The following is a 26,710-nucleotide window of genomic DNA, read 5'->3' as shown; positions in this document are numbered from 1 at the left end:
GGCAATTTCTTCTTTGAAAAGTGAGGGGGTTTGCCTTTAAAAAAAATATAATAAGAACACTTCTTCCATAATTTTGCCTTAACATTCAATGAAACTGGTTTTTTATATATATATATACACACACACACAATATGCACGTATGTATCTCAAAGCCTGCAAATACTTTTGACTCCTAAGCCATGTGTCCTCAGCACCACACAAGTGCCAATTCAGCGTCATACATTAAGGGAACAAATAACAGAGGGACAGATGCTGCTACCCCATATATCCAGGACACATTTCCCAGGTATAGTGATTATCTTGAGATCTTGAATGACCTTTGTCCTTCCTCTCAACAAAATAAGCTTTTCCTTCAATTCCTTCAAATTTATTTTCACTTCTTCACTGATGCTCAACAGACATCTCTGAAAAGCCCTCTCTCATGTATAGACACATATTAGAGTTTTCCAGACTATCTTGTTAATTAGAAAGAGACAAACTAGTTATATCAGAAAAAGAACTACTTAACCACATGTTAGAAGTAGCTGTGTGTCTACCTCTGAGAAGGACAGTATTTATGTGGAATAATGACAGGCATTCAATTCAGAAACTCAAGCAGTAAACATTGACTTTGGTCTGCTAGGCAGACCAAAGCAGAAAGATGTGTCCAGTTGCTGCTATGAGGAAGGTGTATTCAGATGCGAGTTGGGGAAGTTGTTACTGAGATGATACAGAGGCAAGAACATTAAGCAGACTTTGTGCAAATCCATATGAAAATCCTTAGCAGTCTATTGAAAATACATCAGAACTGAGTAGATAACTTTTTCCCGAGACTGTTACTTGCTCAGGCAACACAGCATTGAGGCAGCATCTCAAACACAATTCTGTTCTCACCAGCTCCACGCCTTGATGCTTTCAAAATATTCTTGCAGTGTATTTTTGGGAAAAAGCTTCAATCTCAGACTTGATTCACAGCGATACCTATGACTACGTATTTTGGTATCTGTCTCAATCTCAGTCCTTCCATGTTCTGCAGCAGTCATTCTGCTACAAGGCACTGCACTGGTTTTAAGTCATACATGTCCATAAGGAAAGTGGCAGAAATAACTTTTTTCTTTTCTTCCTCCTTTTAAAAAAAACTTTTTTCATGCAGAAATGGGAGGACAGAAAAAAAAGACTGAAATCTAAACATCTAGTAGCACTATGGCCAAGAACCACAAAAAAACACAACTCTTTCAATACAGACCTATACTAACCCAGTGGAGTCTAGCTTTGGGGAAGTTTAACATAAGCATTAGCTTTAAAAAAAGTACAGGTGCAAAAGGCTACTAAGGTAAAGGACAGTCCTATTTGAGGAATACACTGATTAGGAATCAAGGCAAAGTTAAACGGTTATAATCTCAAAACTGACAATCACCGCAACACAACAGAACTCTTACAGATCAAAAAGGAGCCTGTTTCTAACATATTACCACAATTACAGATTAAGTCTAACTTTTAGAATTTCAATTTATTAAGTTAATAAAGCTGTGTCACCTAATCCTCTAATTTAACTTCTCCCAAAGATTACTTTTCAAACATATAACTGCAGCCATTAAGATAATGAAATTTTACAATTATATTACCAGTTACAAATCGCAAAAGTCAAATAGAAAAAAAAATTCTGTAAAAGATTCAGAAAACTGAATGCTTCACTTGCTCAGGTGTTATTTTAGAGAATATAAATTTACTCCTTGAAAACAAAGGCAAATGATGCACTTGCTAAGGAACTGTTCCTCTGACACCAGCACAGAAAGGGGCAATGGGAAGAGCATAATGCAGTAATTAGGAGATTCACTAACGTAATTCTACAATTTTATCATCATCATCACAAGAACTGTTACCTCTAATGACAGCAGAAATGCTTGACAAAAGTTTTAAGGCAGTGATATGGGAAAAAAATTGATTCTCAAGTACTGATTCCAATAGATTTTCGTATTTTCTCTCTAACATACAGGATTTTTCCCCCCTAATGCTTACATACTTTCATCAACTATTATAAAGAGTGCCTTTTTGCTCTCAAAGGAACTTCACATGACTGTCAACAAAACTTTAGTAAAGAAATCTTAATAAAAAATCCAGTGTTTGAAACACTGGGCAGAAAAAAACAATACATGTCCATTAAAGTTTGTTTGAATTACAATCACATTTATGTTTTACTTCAAGGTAAACTAAAACCAGATCTACCTCTCAGAACTGGATGCAAATTAGTAAATTTTGGTGCATCATGAAAATAATTAATAAAACAAGAAACATTTTTCTTAAGAATTGATTCATAATTAGGTACAAATCATAATGATGTATTCCTCAGTCCTGGAAGTGTGTTTGCATTCTCCAATAAAATCTATGCTATGTTGCCAATTTTGAGCAGGTATCTCAATACAGAACTGCTTATTTCGGGCTGCTCAAAGAACTTTATTCTGTAATAATGCAATCATGATGGCTACATTGTCTTATGTCATCTCGTACTAGGTTAAAAGTTCCAAAACATTACATTTCTTCCTTGGTTTTCTTCTCCTCCATTACCTAGATAAAACAGAGATTCTTAGGCATACTTTTCCATAAATCAGTTCAGAGCTCTTTAAACTTATCTATGTCTTTTACTAGTGTCTGGTTCTGAGACATGCTCCTGTGGCACTCTAAAACACTGAATTAGAATAAAAATACTCAGCAATGTACATACTATTCTATACCCTATCTAGTCACTGTCAAACAGTACCTCAGGGAAAGGTACAGAGAGATAGACATGATAGCATACTTCGGAAAAGAAAAAAAAAGTTGTTTTTCTTATTTTTTTTTTCCTCTCAAGAACTCAGTTTCTCTATCAAGGTTCATAACCTGGGCCTCAATCTACTCTCATCTCTGCTTCTTACCAAATTCATGCTTCAGTGTAACCTAGCTGCATTGTGAGCTGATCATTTTAAAGGTACTCATCTGTTAAGGGCAGCTTGTATTGGGAAAAAAAAAAAAGTAGTACATATGTGAGCAGAGGTGAAGAGTCAAGAATAACTATTTGCTAAGAATAAATATTTTCTATATTAACACTGTAACTGGGAGCAAACACATTTCTTCTAGTTCTCACCTTTTCTCCACAATTTTTTTCATCCTGCCTTCTTTGAGCAATACAGCTGAATCTCAGATCAGTAGGAAAATTCAGAGTAAGGGTCTTATTTTATGTAAAATATAATGTAAATATACTTCATGGGTATTTATAGTTAACATTTTCCACCAGAGAAAACAATGAATAATAGCTTTTTCAAAATAATTTTCACTGCTCTGAAAATAACTCATCTCACAACTACATTTACCAAGAAGTACCTTCTACTCACTTCAAACAACACAAAAAGCACATTTCTGAGGGACAGTAATTTGGACCTATGACAAGTCAGTGGCTGCTAATGACTGCCATTACATTGGCAACAGGACACTTCCTTCTAGAAAGGGTATTTCTTACAGGATTCTTGATGGTATGCACTCCTCGTGTTCTTTAGGATAAAGAGTTCTGGAGAGAGGACCAGAAAACTGCCACTGATCCTAGCAATCATTTATTTAGCCAATTCCCTGATTTTTCACTGTTTTAATACTTAATTATTATTTGAAAAGTTTATGTTCTTCTCTTGACATCGTTCAAGGGAATAAAAATCTTGATACAAGTACTACCTTTCTTAAACAACATATAATAAATTGAAGATTCTAGCTAACTTATTTGTCAGTTCTAAAAAATGTCAATTTATATCGAAAGAGCAACTGGCATAATTCCAGAAAGCGGATACTCTCCATACCTTTCACTGATCAGCAAGGAACCAAGTTGCTCAAGTTCAAAACTAAGCCTTCCCCACAAGGAACACAACTGATGCTACAGAAGTAGAAATCATAGTTCAAGATAAGCAGTTCTTTTATGAAGCACAATGTATATTCAGATTGTTGCAGTAACTTGTTGATGTTTATGCAAACACAAGGCCTATTTTGTAAACACCACATTTATGCCTTTAGGAATACATAAACTTAACATAAGGAAATGCATCTACTATATAAGTACTACATCTGTGCTACTGTTTATTTATAAACAAATAATGCTTAATAAAACAATGCTCTATAATACGGTCTTCTGGCAAAGCTCTGCATTGACAGACAACATTCTTAAATTCAATTCCAAGCTTTCAGGCTGAAGATTTTTAAGTCCTTATGTGAACAGTTTAATCATTTGAACGAGTTCACCAAGTTACAGTAGGAAAAAACAAGTCATTCTTAAGATTCCAGTAAGAACTACAGAGAATATAACCATTACATGTATTTCAGGTTTTTGAGCTAGGCCTTTCTTTTTTTTTTTTTTTTCTTTTTCTTTTTCTTCTTTTTTTCTTGCTTTTGGGGTGTGGGTGTGTGTGGTATTTTTTGTTTTGGATATGTTGGGTTTTGGCAGTTTGGTTTTAGTTGGTTGGTTTGTGGAATTTTTGTTTTTAAATACAAAGGAATGCCTCCCTATCAGTTTATCGAGTTGCAAGCAATGCATTTATATATTATCATTTTCTTTAGTCATCAGCACATTACTGGTCATAATTACATCTTTTATGCACCCTCTCCATAGCTTCATAAGACAACTGATGATTCAAATACTCTAGGAAACTTCACCTTTAATGATGCAACAAGTTTCTTCCAACTTATCTGTGATATACCCTGGAAAAAGCACACTAGATGGTATCATCATGGTCAATATCATCATGTGTTAAAATGTCCATCCGGCTGCCAGGTGAAAAAAATGCCAATTAATGCTTGTTACTTTTGCTGTTTGCATCTGAATGCCACCCTAAAAACATTACAAGTGAAGGTTACTTATGCAGAAATCATAGACAAAAATATCAGGTTTTGCTACCACAGTCAAAGAAGGACTTTCATGCAATAAAACTTGCTGTTAGCAGCTTCATCCCCATATCCCTGGCTAGGCAAAGCAGGAGACAAATGTTAAAGATGTGCTACCTTCAGATGGCAACAATGAACAAACCATTAAACATATTCTTTCACACTTCTTAATAATTTATTCACATATTTATTTAAAACTGCACATGGTCATATATCCCACAAGATAGTTGGGAGCCATCTTATTTTGTCAGGCAAACATCGTTTACTTTTCCATCTCTTCCCACATCTACATATTTACAATGATTTTTACAAGTATCACAATCCTAGTATCCAAACACAGCAACCTCAAAATGAGAAAACCTATCAAAATAACCTCATCATCCCAAATAAACATATCCCAATCCAATAAATCAGCACGTTACCAGGCATTACTGTGTTGTTATTTAAAGAGCAAAAACCAAACATATCCTTCCTTGTCAAAGGCTCACCATTCCTAAACCCACTGCTGATATACCAGCTACTAAAAAATCCCAACCCAACTCATCTTTGGGCTCAATTATTTTCTAAAAATGCATGGAGTAACAATGTCCAATCTACTACAGGATGCAGATCTGAAGTAAGGTTTTATCTGTATCATCTTCAATTCACAACAATTTATCACAGCAATCAGCAGGCCAAGAAAAGCTACCATCCAAAATACAAAGTAGACAAAAAAAAAGGACAGTTATATAGAGATGATCAAAAGTTAACATGAATGTACAAAAAAATTGTAAATAGATGTGATCTGATCAAGCTAATGTTTTGTAGCTGCAGAAATTACTGTTCACTTTAAACAGTTTTTATTATCTGAATAAATGTAAAATTTTGCCATGATTACAAAAATATAACATGCAGTTCAGTAATTCACTTTAAGTCTCAGTCAATACCAACTTTGTAATCATAATTAATGTCTCCTAATTTCACAAAGTAGAAAATGAGAATGATTCCTCCTGAATTATCATGTGTGTTCAAAAATAAAAATTTTGGATGACTTTATAATAGCACAACAGCAAAATTTATCTTACAGGAGGTTTCCTAATTGGCATTTCAAGAAATCTAAAGTCTTTGTATCTCAAAGATATTAAAAAAAAACCAACAAAAAATAACCCCACCCCCCTCCAAACCATTTTTTTGCATAACTTTAGCAAACATAGGAGAAGTATGAGCACTAGTTTAAAAGAAACCCCCCAAAATCAAACCCTGAGCCTAGACTCTTGTTAACGTCATTACAGTTATATTCTACTACAGCAGCAAGAAGAGGAGAATTACAACGAATTAACAACAACAATTCCTATATTTAATGTTATTTAAAAATCAAAGTGTTACCTAAGGCAATTACCTTGCAGCCTTTTAATATCTACAGGGAAAAGCCTAAGGGAAAATAATTGACTTTGCTAATTTTACCCTTGGCAATTATAAAATAGCTCTGCATTTCATTATGACTACAGAATTTCACATCTAATTGTCAGCCCCGAGAGAAGCACAGAGATAAATGCATCATACACAAGCTCAGACAAGAGTTTAACAGCACATTAAAATTATCTTGGTAGCAGTGGTTTCAGTTAATGCTGAAAAGCCCTTTAGTTTAAATTCTAGTCTATACAACAGCTATGCATGTCTATAGAGGTTACAGCCTACCATTGTCAGTACCATGTACGATCTAATCCTACTCATTTCATTAGCCAGTTTGCTGAGCTACCAAATAAATGCCAGCAAAAAAGCAGTACTGTGATTTTTACTTTTTACACCAAAGAAAACAAAACATTATGAAGGAAAAAAGTCAAAGTTATTTCACACTGCTGAAAAACAGATGCCAGATTTGAAAATTCATCATTTACAAAAGAATAAATACAGTATGTTTAAATCATTGCACCTGTCAAGAGATTTCTGTAGCTTGTACTTCAATTTTTCTAACTTTGCTAGTAGGGTTAGACATATGAAAAAGAATAATTTACTAAGTCAATCAGTTTCCATAATAGCATCCCACTTATCGTATGTAGAAGCTATGAAAGTATTTAGATGTCAGAAAAATGAAAAAAGTGCTAAAATGTTTTGGCAGAATTTTCCAACATGCAATATAATAATTGCTTAAAAAAAAAAAAAAAAGTAAGTATTTCTTTGCACTCGTGCCTCATTTCACTGTAGGCTTGTTTCCTGGCAAGCCTTCAGGGATCATGCATTCCTGCTGCAATACTTAATGATGTACTACATGCAAAGTAGTAAGTGCTACATTTTATAAAATTCCCTCTTATGTTGAAACAAAAAGTTGATATAGGGTTAAATCCTTTCATCTGTCTTGAAAATCTTACTAAGTACTAAAAAAACCCGAACAAATACAAATGAAAACTAATTAGTAATTATCAATTGCACCCTGTTTTGGTTACTGTATGACTAAAATTTTGCACTATTGCAAACTTTTTTTTTTAATATTTACTAGCAGTTATCACCATAATGCTTAACCCACTATTCCAGCAGAATGACATTTAATTTTCTCTTCTCCTGAATCTCAGCTCTATGTTACAAAATGACACCACTTTTGAGAGAAACTGTCACACTCATGATCAAAGCAGTACAGAAATACTCAACTACCATCACAAGGAGTTTAGCATGAGGATCTAAAAACAATAGACTCCTTAAGCTTAGGATTAAAACTGCGTTGATTATTGACAACCGCATGCATGATAAACATTTATTTTACATTACAATATGGCAGCAATCTTCAGATGTATAAAAAGTACCCCTGCAAAATAGAATTGTTTTCTGTTTCCACTGGAATGGCACACTAAGCTCTTCATCCATACACATAGTTAGGTGTTACACTAAACTGTCACAGGGATGCCCAGGAATTGGTCTCTACCATCGGAGGGTCTAAGAACAAGCTACACAAACACGTCAAGAATGATTTGGTGTAGCTAATGCTATCTAGTGAAAAGAAGAACCAGCTACAGAGATGATCTCCTAAGGTCCCCATCAGTCTAATTTTCTAAGGTCATACATATATACAATTAGTTCGTCATGAAAAACATTTCCCTGTAAAGTTTCAAAGAGTTTGGCCGAGCAGCCAGATTGCAGCTGCCCGTTAGAAGCCAGCAGATCCATGTTAATAGGGCAACCTGATACTCAGGGGCATCCAAATGCCCAACAAAGTAAGAGTATTTTATTAAGAGTAAAAAGTCACCTGAGCACTGTGTAGACAAAGCAATGAAGCTTCTCCCCCAAGAATTTCCTGAGACAGACAACCCTTTCACAAAGCACAAGGTAAAACGAAAGAACAAACCACACTTCTTCAGCTGGTAGACTGCCAGAGGTGGTGCAGTTTGACGTGTCACGAGGATGCCACTGCATATACGTTAAATTCACCAAATTAACCACTCATCCATTACTACAGTGCTTCAGAATGTATATTAAAGGCCTCACCACAGTAATTCTATAGGACTGTGGTAAACACGTTCACAGCAGCAGCAGCTTGTCAATCCATCTACAGCTACAATGTAAGTATGCTGATTTTCAAAGGATGCTCCATATATACATACATATCATAACTGCTGATTTTTTAAAGAGCCTCTCTTTCAGAAGATTCACTAATAGTTACTTGCTCTGCTAGTAGAAGAATTTTTTTCTTTTACCTTGGTATTCTGCAGCTGTGCAAGGCTTGTGCAAGCATTTGCTAGAAGAAAATCTCCACTCAAAACAGCCATTTTATTTCCAAATTGCATATCCTTCAGTGGGCCATCGCAGGACTTGAGCTCACCAATATTCACTATGCCACGATGCACCAGAAAGGCAGTGTGGATCAATTCTGTAATCTCGGCCAGACTTCTTTGACTGAAAGCAAAGAAAAAGTACAATTATTTTTGATGCTATTAATAAAATAGATTCGGGGGGGGGTGGGGGGGTGGGGGTGGGTTGGTGTAACCCAACTGCATGTGCTAAGCAGATATTTTATGAATTCTCATGTAGCTCTTCTACCTACTTCTAGAAGCCACAACCAGGTGGTATCAAGCTCTGAGAACTATCACTAATATTTCCAGGTAAGTCACAGGTGCCACAGGTTCCATTTGGAGGAACACTGCCCTTTGTTTGAGTTCTTTCACAAAATAAAGCTAAGTAATCAATACAGTCCTCACGGTGCTTTCTTTTTCTGTTTTGTCTTCCAGAAGGCTGAGGGACACTGATGCGAAGAAAATGCCAAGCAGGAAGCACTGATGGGAAGGAACAAGGGACATATCAGCAGGGGAGTTGCAAGCAAGCCGATCTGAACACTGTAAGAATGCTGCAGTCAATGACTGCTCAAATTAGAGTTAAATTAATAACAGGATACTTTGCAGTTCAATAATACCAAGGGGGAAGTGTGCAGGGGGGGAGACGAGAAACAGCTGAACATCTTAAAACTGTGTACTAATGATCTTTCACCGGTTGTTTTAGTCACAAGCAGCAAAGGTGACTGTCTGGCAAAGGGGCAGACCCAGTTTTATTTGGATAGATTTACAAACTACTTCTTATTCCAACACAGTGTGCTACATTCTGAATTTAGGGGTTTCAAATCCCCGTGAATAGCTTGCCACAGTGGTTATACCACAGAGGCTTGCCCTCTGTTTATTTTCATTTTTGGAAAAGGCACAAAAAGAGTCATTAGCACAACCCTCTCCTCCCCTCCTCCCACAATTCAACCCTGTAGCCCCTGATAGTTAGTGACTGTCACTCCAAGGAGCCCAGAGATGTCACCCTAGCTCAGAACTACAACAGGGCGATGAACACACATAATAACTGAGCAGGGACAAGGAGAGGCGGGAACAGAGCAACACACTGAAACATCCTCTTAACGCTGCAAACCTAGATACATCCCCCCCTGAAATCTTCAGCACATTCACATCTTTTCTGACTCACTCTTTATTTTATGGAGACTTCACATATGAGCAAAAATCCAATGCATGCCCTCAACTAGACAGATGACTGAAAGGTTCCTAAAGTTCAGATTTAATTGCAAGCACGAAGGCATGCTATGCTCCCTGTGCTTATTCAAAAGTGGCCAAGCACTGATACACTAAGTAACCAAACTGCTCCATACCTTCACATACATATATACCTTCTGATACACGCTCAGGTTAGATTCTTCCTCAGTATCAGCACAGTACTGAGTAAATTAACACTGTTCCCTCTGGACAGTGCAGATGTGTTGCAACTGCCCCCAGTGATATTAATCTAAAGTAACCCTCTGCCCTAAACGTATCTGACCTGTGAAGAGCCCCAGCAACAACTGTTTCAGGCCAGTGATCCATGCCAATTAGCAAGAGAGAAGAGCCAGGAGTGTCACACAGCCTGGGCAGGCATGCAAAAGGTAGATGAGCTGGGGAGGGGGGAAGGATAAACAGAAGTTCCCAACATATTTTGTCACACACTCAAAAAACTAAGCTGTTTTAAAATCTACCTTTATAATTCACAATTTTTGCTCCATGCAGGAAAAACAATCTGAAAACAAAACAGCTAGCCCTTCTCCATATAGACAACAAAACTGAAGGTGATGCTGTTTTCCAAAGAGGCAAGGGAGAAACTTGCACAATCTACAGCTGCAGTATTGTAATCACGCTTGGCTCAGCTCTAACAAAGGGTTAATAAAATTTTAAGCTTAGAGAAAAAGACTAACAAGACATCTCGATGCTCCTGCTGTCATTGTCAGGGCAGCCCTTGGAGGAAATGTCCATATCAATTCGGTTTATCAGATGGACAGCTGATCAACATTAAACAGACTTGCTCTGGGCAGACTGAGCCGAGCTACCTGTTATGAATAGCAATGAGAGCCCTCTGCTCCCCGCTGCCGAGCTCTGCCATTTCCGACTGCCACAGATCCCAGGACATATGGGGATCCCTAGTGACGAGCACATAAAGCTGCAGCTAACTCAAGCGATGGCTCATTTCCCCCAGCTGAAAGCAGGCATTAATATCCTGAGGAGATCAGGCTTGCCTCTGTGACCCCCAACTACTGAAGCAAAACAACGACTGTCCTATTTCTTCATTTAATAAGCTTTTAATGAAGGAAATCAAAATCCCCTCTTTGACTTCAGCATCGCTCTTCATGAAAAGGTTACACAAATACATCAGTGTCACGCTTTCCAAATGCTCAGGATCTGGATGTTTTCATTTCTTTCTCTACAACCCGTTTGTTCTCCAAACATTATTCATACTATTTGTGCTAACAAGAACTGTATTAGGCAGATAATCTGCAACTAATTCTGATCTTACACACTGCTCTTCCACCCTCTCTCTCTAGCAAACTGAAAATACAAGAACCAAAGCTATTGCAGAAATCCCAGGCAATAGATTTCTTAACGGCCTTTGTGATAACCTCCATAATACCCAGGCAAAATAAGAGGCCCACAGTGCTGCTACGGATACAGGAGGGTTCTTGACAATTCTTTCTAAAGGCCAGCATCCAATAAAAAAATTTCACTTATTAAGTTGCTATTGAATGGCTAAAGCAATACTATATACAGCTTTCTTGATCTGGAGTACTATTCAGTGATTAAGTAATTTCGTATTTGAAAGCAGCTAATCCCAAAATAATAAATAATATTTATGCAACGCTAGACTTAAAACAACAACATACATCAGAGTACAAAAGCAGAAACAACAGGGCAACAGGATTATGAACTCCTACCGCTTCCATCCTGTTCCCGCTCCAAAGCCATGTTCAGACTTCTTTGTTAAGAAGTGGTTGCCGCAGGAATTACCTACATAGCAAGCTAGTACCAAGGAAACACTCAATGTTTTTAAAATGCCCGAAGTTCCTCAACAGAAGCAGGCTAAGAACTGGGAAAGCTTTTTCACCAAACGCTAACATACTTTCATGGCCTTCACCTCTGAAGCAAGAACTCCCTGCAAACCATCACCAAATGTCCCAGAGGCTCCACTTACGGGCATCATGTTTTGAGAGATGATACAATTTTGACCTCCACACGTGCCCTAATCTCCTTTTCTTTCTCTCCTTCCAAAAATCAACCCACATGCAGGAATGGCTTTTCCAAAGAGGATGGTACAGAGGCTTGGACAGCGCCTGGGGGACCCTTCTAAGAAGTTTTGATGTGTTACAGTCAAAAAGGCACAAGATCCACTGTTAGGTGCATTATTTAAGCATAGTTAATTGTGAAACGCAGGCCCCCCTCCCCTCCTCAATTTAGAGAATACCAGAATGGTTGAGGTTGGAAGGGAACTCTGGAGGCCATCTGGTTCAACCCCGCTGCTCAAGCAGGGCCACCTAGAAACAGTCACCCAGGACCACATCCAGGCAGCTTTTTGATATCTCCAAGGACGGAGACTCTGCAACCTCTGTTTACAGGAACAGGACAACAGGACATATTTATTATGCTTTCAAGTCAATTAATATCTAACACTTCAGTGACTACTTCCCCCCCCCCCCCCCCCCCCCCCCCCCTTCCAGTCTTTGATAAGATCCTCAGGCTTGCTCCTAGTTTTCTTTGGTTTTAGTTCTACTCTTTACTTCAAGGAAAAAAAATTATCTTAATTCACAGACTTTTCCTGCCTGTGGCAGGTAAAAGGGTGCAGCATGTAAAGTGGCCTCTTGTTTTTCTTCTCTTGACTCCCTGTTCCTGCACTTTTAGTACCAGTGTACCTAACCTAAATTCCCTGTAAAATGCTTGCTATGAAGTATCCCTTAGATTATGAGCTCCTCAAACAGTAAATGTCATCCTGGAAAGTACAAAGGAAACACTAACTTCACAAGTAATTAAAAAAACTCTTCAGCAAGGTCTGCTGGAGCTATATTGACTCCAGGACTGTGAAACACCAGCTTGCAGAAAAATGGTAGAAAAATGCAAGATTAAGTTATATAGACAATTAGATCCTGCAACAAGTAAAACAAGTGCAATTTCTATTATTCCTCTATGCTTCCCTCCCCTGAAGTAACAGTGATCACAACCTACAGCACATCTTTTTTCTTGTGCTGGATAGCACCATCATAACAATTCCCTTTTCAAATCACACAGACTAAAAGAAAAATACTCCCAGCCTGGAAGCAAAAGCATCAATTCCGGGAAGCAGATGAGAGAATCTAGACAAAGACCTGATAAGAATCGCTACCTCAAGTTCAGTTTAAAAGTGTTAATCAGAGAAGCTAGTAGAAAAACACCACCAGAATCAATAAGCCAAACCGATGTTTTCCAGGACTTGCAGGCTGGAACCAATAAAGAAAAGAACATCAAGAGGAAGCCTGCACAGTAAGAAGTATCTAACCATTGTAAGAACCAGAAAGCCAGGGACAATCCAGCTGTGCAAACAGATGAGGAGCAGGCGGGCTGGGCTGTCAAGGTAAGACTCTAGATACACTCTCTATAAAGACAAATCTTGTCATGCTAGGAGTTTAATAGTGAAAAGGATGCAAAGGACATTCTGCAAAGGACAGGTATTAAAAGAACATTTGCATTGCTCAGATGTGATGGCAAGCCTAAGGTATGTTTTTTAAGCCCCACAGACAAGGATATGAGAAACTTAAATAGCTTTGCATCTTTATTACAGATTTCGTGAGTACTAGAAAGTGTTAGAGGGAGACATCAATTACTTTTCCTTTTCTTAGAGATCCTTTCTACACGGCTAGAGAAGCAGACTGTAGACATCACCCAGTAATTACGTAAGTATTGTTAAAAAGAAGTGGCTTTACAATTTAGGTTTTATGGCTTTTTTTTTTCTTACTTTAAAAAAAAAAAAAAAAAAAAAAAAAAAAAAAAGGAGGGCTGGCTAGCTTAACCTAGCTATCCAAACCAAAGGAAAAAAAGGGGAATACTTACCTGAAGATGCAAATAAAAAATTAATAAGATATATGGAAAAAGAACTCTTGGATTACTTGAACACTGATGCTAAAATATCAGTAACAAAAGTTAAAGCTACTCATTTATAAGCATATTGTCAAGTTTATTAAAATCTGACATTATTAAAATCACATACTATAATTCCCGTTTTAAAATCACTGGTTATCTCTATGGGAAGATTCACTTTTCCAAAATGAAGTAAAGCTTCCAAATGAATTTTGTCTTTTTATAAGGCAACTATCAAGACTTAAACGTCTAATAAATAGACAACTTGGTGTCCACTACAGATTATAGTAACAGCTATGCAGAACATATCAAGTACTACATCAAGTCATAGCAAGAACTAAGATGTTTCCTTCTATAAAGATGTACTTCTTTCATTTTCTAAATAATGATGCAGATATTACACAAGAATAATTAATACTCTGAATAATATATACTGGCAGTGTAATGTATTGTCACTAGCTTGAATTTCTAAAAGGAAATTTCCTATCTCAAGAAATGTTGCATTCAACTTGAATTCTCTATTACAAATTTAATTTGCTATAAAATGTTCAGATCAGAACTAAAAATTTAGGTAAAAGTGAACATGATCTCAATACATTTGTTATATGAAAACAATGTAATTAAAATCAGTATACAAACATTCTTTATACATATGACATAATATTCAGATAATGTATAAAACATTATACATGAGTGATACTTTCAGTGATAAAACAAGCTGAATCAGATAAATTAAACAGAAAAATATGAATAGCCTCCGGGAAGTACTCAAGAGTATTTTTCTGTATGACCAAAAGGCCATAAATCCCCAGCTAAAAAGACTAAGCTGCCTAAAAACAAAACAAAAAGCCAAAAAATCATGGCTTAGACAAAGCCAAACCAGCTATAATTCCTTCCCTCCCTAGCTCGAACAAACTGAAAAAATGATAGCAACAAATACAAATCAAAGAAACTAGGGAAGGAAGAAAATTGATAAAGGAATGAAGGAGTACAGAGACTGACAGGGAGCTGAGCAAAGGTAATTAAAAAAGGATATACTGAAAAACCCTCAAAGCCAAGAAGAATTTTAAGAACTGCAATGGTCCATTAGATAAGGTTGGGAAGAAACATAAGCATAAACAACATAAAGGCAAGGGATTTTACAAAGCCTGTTTTATTTATAAGCAATATATTTACACAACCAGATACAAATATCTTGTAGTCCAGCAGTGAATAATAATGCTCATGAACAGCAGTGGTTAAGATTTTACAGTTGTTAGGTCCAGAGAACTTGCACTTGAGAGAAGGCAACAGAAAAGGAATGACATAGCTGATAAACAGCAAAGAAAATGAGTCATCCTCAATACAGTCACCTGAGCTGGTTCGATATGCTTTACTGAAGTAGAAATACACATTGCAAAAAAAGATCAACCAAAAGATCTCAGCTAGAATTACAGAAAAGCAAACCATATACATACATGAACAGGGACTCTTTCGGGAAGAAAACACTCAAGATTTGGAAAAGGGTAGAAGGAAGGTAAAGGAACAGATGATCCCAGATAATCAGCTAAGGTACATCCCTTAGGGTATACCTGCTCCAAGACTCCTGGTCTCAGCTGGGACAGAGTTGATTCTCTTCTTACTAGCTGGGGCAGTGCTGTGGTTTGGATTTGGCGTGAGAACAATGGTGACAGCACACCGATGGGTTTGGTTGTTGCTGGGTGATGTTTATACCAAGCCAAGGGCTTTTTGGTTTCTCAGGTCCTGCCAGCGAGAGGGCTGGAGGGGCACGGGGAATTGGGAGGGGACACAGCCAGGACAGTGGACCCGAACTGACCACAGGGGTATTTCATACTATATGACGTCATGTTGGGGGAAGGAGGAGGAAGAAGGGACATCTGGCATTACGGTGTTGTCCTCCCAAGTAACTGTTATGTGTGATGGAGCCCGGCTTTCCTGGGGATGCCTGCACACCTGCCAGCCCATGGGAAGCGGTGAATTAATTCCTTGCTTTGCTTGTGTTTGCAGCTTCTGCTTTACCTATTAAACTGTCTTTATCTCAACCCATAAGTTTTCTCACTTTGACTCTTCCAATCCTCTCCCCATCCCACTGTGGGGGGAGTGAGTGAGTGGTTGCATGGGGCTTAGTCACCGGCCGGGGTTAAACCACAACACTAAGATAGGGGATACCACCGTGGTCAAAAAGGCTAGTGGGATCCACTGATGATTTAAGGGAAGAATACTAGCAAAAGCAGTGTTTCTGTCAACCCTAAGTTTCTGATGCCAGTAAAAATCATTACTGGGAAACTTCATTCAGGAAGAATTTGGGAAAGCAGGAAAAAGTTGCGAAGTCACACTAACAATCAGAGCAAAGAAAACAGATGAAGTGAGAAACTACATCTATTTAATGTAAGGAGAAGGCTGATACTGAATCTGCAAATTGATATGGTCATTGCCATTTATAGAAAGTTATCTACACAACAGAAAACAAATTCAAGAGGAGAAAATAGACTATCAAGCAAAGATTCAGAAGCTTGAACCTAAGCAAACCCAGAGAAGAATAAGCTGAAGGCACTTTCCAAAATCTATTACAAAGAGCAACGACGGACTCTCCAACAACGGCACAATTGAAGGTAACACCTGATGAAATCCCATTTAAGCACAAGTATTAAAGCTGATTAGCGTTAAGGAAATCCTATGCCCTGTTTTGTATTGCAAGTTGATCTGACTATCAAAATGATGTCTCTTAGTTACTCATGTATTCATAAACCATCAAGCCAAGGGAAGGAAAGTTTTCAGGAAATAAACAAAAGATAACTTAGCTTTGGCAGCAGATAATGTTGGTCCCTGTTATCTGAAAACTTACTATCGGCCAGAAGTCCATTTTCTTTTAAGGAGTTATAGGTGCTTTCAGCATTGGGATTTCCAAATGCATTTATTTCAGCCACCTTATTCAGGAGAAATAACAAAAACAGAGCTCCTTTGCCCATTACAGTTATGTCCCATTCCCAGCGCAGGAGCATCCAAAGCCACCAGCAGGCTGGGAATCCGTTCTATTACAACAGGTATATTAATTCTATCATATGGCACCTAGAGAATAATTATTTCAAAATACATTTTAAGCAAGTTCTGCAAGAGGAAACCACCTACATTAGGGATTCATGTCTGTCTTCACGCATTTAGGTATCCACATTGGTAACCCAATGTATTTGGTGCTGTACTAACCTGGGAATACATACAAGTATTCCCACAAAGAACAGGGGATAAAAAAAAACAGAGACCATCTACAAAATTATTTTATGTATATAAGGGTGGGTATTTTACCTAAGTATACATATTTTCTTTAATTACAGTTTTCTGTGTAACCATTAGGGGGTTCTGGCCATGCAAGTCACATTTATTAAAGGCAGCACGTCAAATAAGAGTTGACAATTACAAGCTATATCAATACACATTATGCCAGATGGTAATGAGCCATGCACAAAGGGCCAGCCATCCAAAATAATCACACCATTTTCCACAGAAATGTTGAAGAGGTTACGGTTTATTACACAGCACTCATTAGATATACAGTGGCAGCATTAGCAATTTTTCCTTCATTTGTGTCTCATTTAAGACTCTGCCCCCACAAGCCCATTCAAATTAGTACACAAGGTTAAAATCATTACGGTCAGAGGGAAAAAAAAAATTAAGTTGTATTTTTATTTTACAGTAATGGTGGATCAAAGGTCCCTGGAATCTATTATTCTCTCAACTGTTATCTAACACAGGACACTAAAAAGAATGAAATTCACCGTCATCTGCCATGAAGAAAGTCAGCCTATTTCAAATGAGCAAACTTTGTATTGCTTAATAATACAAAGTGAAAACAACAGTTAGGTTGTGACACAAAGTGACAAAAGGCCTAAAACTAGAAGTTTGAAACAGAACTTTCAGCCCTGGCTTTGAACTTTCTCATCTGCAGTTCACTGCGTTAACAGCTCAGAAATATTTAAGTGTCCAAAAGGCAACTCATTGTTCACAGCAGGTTGGAAAAATAGTTGCCTCAAACAACTAGGCAGCCATCTCCGAGAAAACACATACAAGGTGATTTAAAGTACCTTTCCACCCAACTGCTTATGTTCACTTCCAGCTAGAAAATGAGTGTTGGAGACATTTTCCTGCCTTTTTGTGTTTATAGAAGGTATGTGGGTGAAAAGATGTAACAGGGCAAATAAAATTTGTCAGCACAAGCAAGGATATATTAATCCCATTAAAGTGTGCCCACGTCTCCCAAATTCCAAGTGATAGCCAGCATTTGAAAGTCAAGAATCTGTGAAAGAGAGGGAGTACTTGAGCACTGGACATGCCACCTGACAACACGACTGCAGACAACTGGCTTTTCAGTCCAAGCTTCTCTCTTGAAGCATGCAGAGCATCACTTGGAAATCTGGGTCTCGCATCAGGCAGCCACCCGGCTCACAAGGCCATGGTATCCTTACACCTCCTTCCTTGGCCACTCCTGCTGAGCTATTCTGCCCTTACACAAAATGCTGAATTATTCATTCAGCCAGATGGCTGAAGTCAGTTAGTCTCCAGGAGATTACAGGAAAGAAAGGTGGGACACCTGGACTCCAGTTCCTGCTCCACAAAGTTACTGCGAGGGAAACAACATTACAATCTCAGGCATTCCTGACCTAGGTGTCCTACACCCCTCTGTGAAGAGGATTTTTCTGAAAATTCAGACAGAGAAGTACCAGGAGTTTGCATCCTTTCCAGTACTTGTGGGAGCCAAACCTGGACTTCCTTCGTCATCAGTGAATGCTTAGTCAGTAGCTAAAGAACACGGAGCATCGTTAACACCGCATATCCAGTTTGAGAATCCCACCTGAATAATTTCCGAAGTTAAACTAGCCAACAAATCTTATCCGTGTTTTGCAATTGTTTGAAAGATTAAAAGCATGTTTTATTTAATAGAGTCTTAAAAACAAAGCTCACAAATTTTAAAAGAATTCTATTAGTTCCAGGTAATGCAAATCTATGATAACTGAACAGGTACTCTAAATGACTAAATACAGTAAACAATTTTGTATCAGTAACAATATTTTGCATCAAGTTAATTCTACCACCTGCCATTTGTACAGTTCATTTTATTACTGACAAAACTACATACCTCAGCAAAGCGGCATTTTTGCAGGCAGATCAGCAAATATGAAACAAATATGAAACTCGTGCAATGTGAAACAAACGCAAGTGCCTGATTCATTATAAAACTCAAAGGGCATCAGGCTAATTTAAAGGTCTAAGCAGAACATAGCAAATATTATGCAGAAGTCTTATATAGTTATTTTCAGGCCAAGTTCCCAGACAATTCAGAGTAAGTTTAAATTCTGTAATGTTAATTCAGAAATGGAAGACCAGTGGCTAATTCCAAGGAAGCTGTTCACAAGCAGGTCCACCTCTGCACAGCTACCAGTGGTCTAGAAACAACAGAACCACCACCGTCTGTCAAACAGCAGTGCTACGTTTCTAAAACCTGAAGGTAACAATAAGACATTTGAACACTGACAGGGTGAAAGAAGAGCAAGCCAAAAGAAGAGTTTAAAATTAAGTTAGCATAAAGGTCTTTTTGGCTTACTGAAGTAAGGTGCAGGTATTGTAAACGGGAGTCTAAAAAAGACAGGAGGTGATCAAAGCCTTTGGCGACAGCTTCTCTAGCACCGCCTCTGGGAAAATGGGATGGTAGGATACACAATGCAAGGAAAGACAGTAAGACTCAGAACTGAATAAGGCATGTTGATGAAAAAACTCAAAAGATGAGGTATGAACAAAAAGATTAATTTGTAGATTGGATGACAGTGCTGTGACCAAAGTAGAAATCAAAAAGGAACATGATGATGGAAAAAATCACGTTTTGTTATGGAAATGACCAAGATTCCTTCCCTTATGACAGCAGCATGTGTCAGCCAGACTGCTTATGGAACGACTAGGCACCACCCAGGATGCCCATCCATCCCAGATTACCCAGATTTGCTCTACAGGTCCTCAGCAAGTGTCCACTAATTACGTCTCATGCACCTATTCCCTAACAAGTTTCACATCATGCTTTAAAAACTGTTTTGACTATTCTATTTATTTAACCAAAATATTTATTGCATTAAATCCAGCTGCAAGGATATGAAGGGAAATAAAAGGTCTCGCTTGCAGGTAAATGGAAGAAACAGGCTACTAATAATTAATTTTATGACCATACTTTCTCTTACCTTGTATTAGTTGTTTCTAAGCCCTCCAAGACTTTGAAGCCTAGCTATAATTTTTATTTGCAATGACTACAGGAGACAGAACCAACATAACAGAAATTCCCATTCCTGTGTACGGTCAGCTAATGCAGAGACTGCCAGCATGACTTATCACTCCAAGAGTTTCTCTGAAATCTCTCTGAAGAGTTTGTCTATAATTGTATTCAATGTAGCTGAAAGTTAAGGTGCAGTAACCTTGACATTAAAGCTCTGCTACTAATGACACTTGGAATACATGGAACTTTTTTATACGAGAGAAAAGAAGGTAACCTTCTTTATGCAGTGAAGAATGAACACCTGATAAATGAGCAGTCCTGTTAACAGAATAGATTGTTCATATGTCTAACTGCACAAGAAAAAGGCATTAAAAAATAAAATCTGAATTGCCAGACTATACTGTACCAGACAGGGTTGGGATTTATTTTATATATATATATTTTTATCACGCTTATGTAAAACTGACTTTATTTTCTGAAATACCAACAAATATCCAACCCACAGAGGAAAAAAAAAATCAAAATATTCACTGCTTGCACAGCCACAGATACTCATGCTATCAAGGAAACCTGTCCTACTCGGAACAGCTGTAACTGCATTTAAGGTAGTCAGCAATTAAAAGTATGGTTATCACACCTGCTCTCTCTCCTATCCCCTCTTGAACTTTCAATGTTCAGAACTGGATAGGGACATTAATAACATATATTAAAATGGTTTATTATAGGAATGGTTTTGCTTTTCACAAAGCAGAAGTATGCAGCAGATGGATATTGCCTGCCATGTACAAGGAATGAGACAAATAGCTAAAGGGAGACAGCAGACTTCTCAGAGACCTTGCCCCTTACACCAGGTGTGTTGACAGAATCACCAGCAGGGAAAGGATAATAAACCTTTTGGAGCACGGCAATGACTGCTGCTTCTGGGACCATATCAGCATAGTAACAAGCATTTGGTGCTGTTGATGTCTGCAAAATTTTATCATTACTATTAGTATCTCTTTTATGCAAATAGAGTACCGTGTGATACTAAGAATTTGTGATATCTAGATTGGGATATTGTCTTTTGATTAAAATAAAGACCTACTATTTTACCACTGGCATAATTTCCACCTATTTTTATCTTATTTACAGCAGCTCTATAAGGTATCTGAAAATCTCATGCTTTGATTTTTTTTACTCCTTTCACCCCAGTGATTCTACACATTTTAATATGGGATAAAACGACATCAACCAATTCAAGCAACTAACCCCAAGTGAGTGATGGTGGAGACAGAGCTATGTACCAATAAACCACCTTCAAGAACAAACTTAATTTCTACTGAATTCCTACCAGAGTCCACAAATAGGATCCTTTCTTGATTGCAGACACTACTGTAGTTTTGCTAAAATTCAATTTGCTGACTGGAACAGCACATAAATTTAGCTGAACTTTTTGTACTGGTTTTGCTGCACGGGTATCAGAAGCCAGAATGAATTTTCAGTGTAAAAGACTGAAGTAAGCTTTCCACAGAACATTGGTTTGGTGAAACATAACAATTACGAGAAAGAAACCAGAAATACTGTCCAGTATCTGAAACTTTCTTATGTTTCTTCCCTTTCTGGAAATAACAGATGTATAATTTAACAGGCTGCATCTACTCTTTCCACAAAAATTTACACAAATATGGCAAGTCTTTGGAAATATTAAAATCTGCAACTATAAATACTTCAATAGACTTCAAGGGTTGGGCAATCAAGCTCCCAAAACGTCACACACACTGAACATGCTTCACAATCACGTCGACAGTGCTGATCAGAAGTCTTCAACTGCTCCAAACCCCCAAAACCAACTTCATCTTTCTGATTTCTTTTTTGACTGCCTAAGCCCCTTCTTAAATACGTTATTAGAATATCACATTGTATTCATATTCTTGAAATCTTTATCCCTAATTCTCCAACTCCTTATTCCTCTTCTAAAATCACTGATCACTGTCATCATACTTATTTCTAGTACCTTAAACTCGGAATGGAACCATCACCTCTAAATCTGGACTTGCTAGTTTCGCAATCCATCCATCCATAACTTAAACAACAATTCAACTTTCCTTTTAATCTAAGAGCCAAGATGCAACATAACAAGGACTAACGCTGCCCATTCCAATCTACTGAAATACCACTTCATGCCCATTGGAAATGTTTTTTAAAAATTGATTCATTTTTACGAGTCATTTCCATAAGGTTAATTCTTGCTATTGTTCCTTAGTAATTTGCCTCCCACCACTGCATCAAATAAAAAACCCCACTGTGCTTGTGAAGATGAAGACCTACCATATAAAGATGTCAGTGTGCACTTTCTATTTCACTGTCAATGTCTACTTAAAAGGGAGTCAGTCCAAAAACTCATTTCTCCCAATTCAGCTGTCACGTCCTGAAGAAAATTCAGTTTCTGAAACAAGGAATTTTTGATTCTACATTCTTTTCCAGAGTTCAGCTTAGAAACCTTTCTCCCCACCTTCAAAAAGAAAGCAAACCCAACAACAAAAACCCACACGAAAGGTTCTTAGACAATCTTCCCTTGCCTGGCTTCCTGTTTTTGCACACCACATAAAATTTATTACCTTGAAGAGTCCTGTCTATAGCACTGCAGTAAGTGGTAACTTCTGTCTCTTCTACCTGCTGTCTGCAGGTACGCATAGGTGCACCTTTATATTGGTAATATATTATATTGGTAACATATTATATTACAAATAACCAAGCTTCTCTGTCCGTCCAGCAACACAATGCTCTGTCGGTATCATCTGCAATAATATGCTGCTTTTTAATATACTATTTTTTTGCTTCAGAAGCATCTGAGAGCTGTCAAATTCCACACAAAAATCTACTGAAAGTTAAAGGTCAGATACCAGGGAAGTGATAAGAAATACTCACTCACTTAACATATAATGCAATCATGGTCCAGATGAGGCCATTATTTCAAGTGGAAGAGAATGGATGTTGTATAGTCTTTATAGAATCTCATAAGCTCTAAGCAAAAAGTGATACCTTCTGAGCTAAGAGGACATCATTCATCAGTGGTCAGGCCCACTCTTATTCACACTCAACCTCAAAACAATCTGTTACCACCACAGAAACAACATAGTTTCCATACATATCCAAATATGCCAAAGATCAGTACATATTTTTATATACATATTCTTGTGGAGTATAATGAAGACCTGAAGACCTTGTTCTCAACTCCACCACAGCAGATGAAAAAATCTTGTAATATCTTCAGTTACATATCAGTGTACTGACTGAATCATATTAAGAAAATAAATTAATGGGTACAGTAAGCCTTGTAATACTTAACATCATATTGCTACAATTTCCCAAGTATTTCAGGAATTTGTATTGAAACTGTATAATTGCAACTGTAAAACTTGTCAAGGGAAAGTTAATAGGTTGTGCCTGGGAAGAGGACAGCTGGTACTTCAGCAGATGGGAAAGCATGGAAGATTTTTTGGGACTGCAGGACAAATAAATTACATAGATACAGTTACTTAAGAACTTGCTGTGAAGCAATTGGTCATATTGACATCATCATTCTGAGGGACAAGCACTCCCCAGAGCTGTTGTGTGCTTTCATCACAGCACTGGATTGTGCTTGGGTGATAGTTGGAGATTTCTCTTCACAAATACTATTTTTTCTAAAGAAAATATGGAAGTTCTCAAGCAGAAATCTGTTGCAAGGGAAAAATTTTACAGCAAACCAGCAAAAACACAGCTCTGGTAAAGTGCTCTGGTGCGTGGAAATGCCATGCCCCAGGAAGGCTGTGCTAGGTTCTTGTTACCCACAGGTCATCTGGCCTTCCTTTAAGGCGTTCCCAGCAGGGCAAAGGGGAGGACTTTGTTGCTCCCACAGCTGCTCCTGACCCACTCCAGAATTTCATCAGTGCTGCCCTGGTCTTGAGCGCTACGTTGCACATCGTGGCAGTCCAGTACTCACTTCACAAGCAGTGGTAGGAGGAAGCTCCAGTGAAAGGGTGGGCTAGACAGCCAGCCAGCAAGGAGCATTACAGTTCCTCCAAGGTAAGCCAACCCTATTGTGCTTTATACGATACTGAAAATTACTTCCCTTATTTATTTATTTTTTTTAAGAACAACAACTTTGTAATGTACACAGACTTTACCTTGCTCAGCTATCTAGTGCTAAACAAATTTTGAACAACATTTGAGTCCATACCTCCACACAGTCTTTGATTAGCTTTAATGCAGTGCCTTTTGATTTATCCTACAGTGTAAGGAGAGGACTTTTTCTTATTCAACACATAATTGCTGTATTTGCACATGCTGTGTATGTTGAAAACAATAAAAAGTTAATGAAGAAAAGTACTGGTTGTAATGAATTAGTAATATTGTTAGATTTGTATTTGGAGTTGATTTTTATTGTTGTGGGTGGAAGATGATCAATAGGAATATGTAATCAAGTTGTATGTGCTTTTCATCTCCTGAGACTTGCCTTGTAAATGAGATGAAGAATCTCATAGGATTTATCCTGGAGAGCAAAAGCTAAATAGAATAATTTAGAATAATTGCTTAGATTTCCTGTCACTGAAATCTAAGGGAAAGCTACCAAGGACTGGGAAACAAAACTATACATTTCTTAAAGGTTGTAACAGACACCACTGCTCATTTTGACATACTTTTCCCATTATCTTTCAAACAAATAATTTTGTCAAGAGCATTGCACTTCTTAATGTACTTAGATATTGAATATTTTAGGACCATGCATTTTCTCTACCAGTTAATTAGCTAAGCTTCCAAAGTACATGCTAGTTGGGATACTGCACCTTCATTCAAAGCCAGCCTTCCAGAATATAGGAATAAGAACAGTAAGTCCCAAAGGAAATCATTTTTATGATAAAGAGTCCTAATGTGCCCCAGTAAAGGTGAGGATTGATTATTATGGCCTATTGTTACTATAATTAGAAGTCAAACACCAATTAGCAGTTCCATTAATAAGATTAATCTCTGCAATATCTGCAGCTGAGACCCACGGCTTTGTGTGCAATAAGCCAGTATGAATTTAAAGTGTAACAGCTATTCTGCACTAAAACTTCCAGTTTGAATACTTACACAGGCAAACGAAAAAAACCAACCCCTGCCTTCTTTGAGTTTTGAGTTCCTACAGACACTATTGGTCTTACTACATTTTTCTGATTTCTTGCTTTTTGTTTTGTTTAAACACATTCTGTTAGGATTTACATCTTTGATGTGGACAGATGCAATGCAGCATGAAGTCTCCCAAACTCTGGTTCACATCCACTCCCCCTGCATTGCACCAGGTCAGGGTAAATTAATTTTGTTTTCTATTACTAGTAAACTGAGACAAGTAGTAATGGAGGAAAAAACCAACCTCTTGCAAACATGGAAGTACTCTTCATATGACAGGAGTCCACGACAGAGTTAGGCATCATTTATTTACTTCAAAATATGAAGGTACGAAATAGTCAAATCCAATCCCCCAAGTTAATACGCTACACAGGTCAGAGTACAGAAACTGAAAGAAGGGTGAGGTCTGAAGAGGAGGTGAAAAGTTACACACTCATGCTCTTTTTATTTATGTAGGTACCAGAATAATAATTTGTACGGTCATTCTTTGATTTTTGTTATCTGAGTTTTGTCTTTTACAATAACTCGCAAACAGAATTTGTCCCCAGATAAACCTACACCATGCAAAGTAGAAAGGAGGATTTTATAAAATTTAGTAGCAAACACATCAAGGCAACCTTTAAGTGTCACTTAGACTGTAACAATACAATTAATCTTATCTTCACCAAAATTTACTCATGTTTCCCATGGCTTATTAGCCAAGAGACTTTGTAATGGATTTGCATTTTCCTTTCTTCTTTATAAAGGAAGACTATCTGATTTCTTTGCATAGAACTATTAATTAATCAGATATAGATTTATGTGGAGGCACATTTCAGTTCGAAAGCATTTAAACAATTCTTAAAAATTACAAACATCTTTAAGCTTGTCTACAGTAGAAAGAATATGCTGGTAAAGCTTTCAAGGGTGAGCTGAGCAAGTGAAGATACAGCTTACAGTAAAAGACCTCCTTTGTCAGAGTAAACATTTACCTGCTCCTAAAGCAGAAGTTAGCCCTTTGCCATTGTAGTCACCTACTCCAATTGGAGATGTGACAGTCTTCTAAGTCAAGAGCAGCATTATCAGCTCTCAGCTGTTCGGTTGCATTCAGAAGGACAGAACAGAAGCTACTTGCCAATAATTGGAGCTCTCAGGGAATGCAGAGCCCAAGGTACACATCCTCATGGAGCATGTATCCTGTTCATCACTCAAAGTGGAACACCTTTTACATTTTCTCAGTTTCCAGACACCGCGTGCGTACACCTCATACACTATTAGACTAAACAGATTATTGCCATTTCAGATCCCTCTCAACCACAAAACGCCAGTTCCACAGCAATCCAGGGCACATGCAGAAGTCAATAAACCAATGTCCATTTGTTTAAATTTGTGCAGAATGCAAGTCTCAAGAGCATACTATAATCAGTATAAAACCTCTACACTTTTGAATACGCTAGTCCGTATTTACCTTTACGGACTGAAGTTATCCAAGCAACATTATTCACACAGCTTCCAGTTCCCTGGGGGCAGCCTGATTGCCCTTCATGCATACAGCAATTAAAGACTGCTCTAACAAGCACAGCATCACCTCTGTTATGCCTGCCATGGC

At 37.7% G+C, this 26,710-nt stretch overlaps 1 protein-coding gene across 2 annotated transcripts in view; it reads right to left on the bottom strand.

Annotated features, from left to right (window-relative positions):
* Positions 1-26,710, bottom strand: part of PDSS2 (decaprenyl diphosphate synthase subunit 2) — a 120,242-nt gene that overhangs the window by 35,037 nt on the left and 58,495 nt on the right. For both annotated transcript variants that reach the window (XM_040598310.1, XM_040598309.1), the window contains one exon: positions 8,541-8,739. In XM_040598310.1, coding sequence (XP_040454244.1) covers positions 8,541-8,739 — 199 coding nt within the window. The remainder of the gene's footprint in view (positions 1-8,540; positions 8,740-26,710) is intronic.

Source organism: Falco naumanni, chromosome 6, assembly GCF_017639655.2.
Source record: "Falco naumanni isolate bFalNau1 chromosome 6, bFalNau1.pat, whole genome shotgun sequence".
Lineage (NCBI taxonomy): Eukaryota > Metazoa > Chordata > Aves > Falconiformes > Falconidae > Falco > Falco naumanni.
The sequence above is the reverse complement of the archived record's forward strand: the minus strand, read 5'-3'. Positions and strand labels throughout refer to the sequence as shown.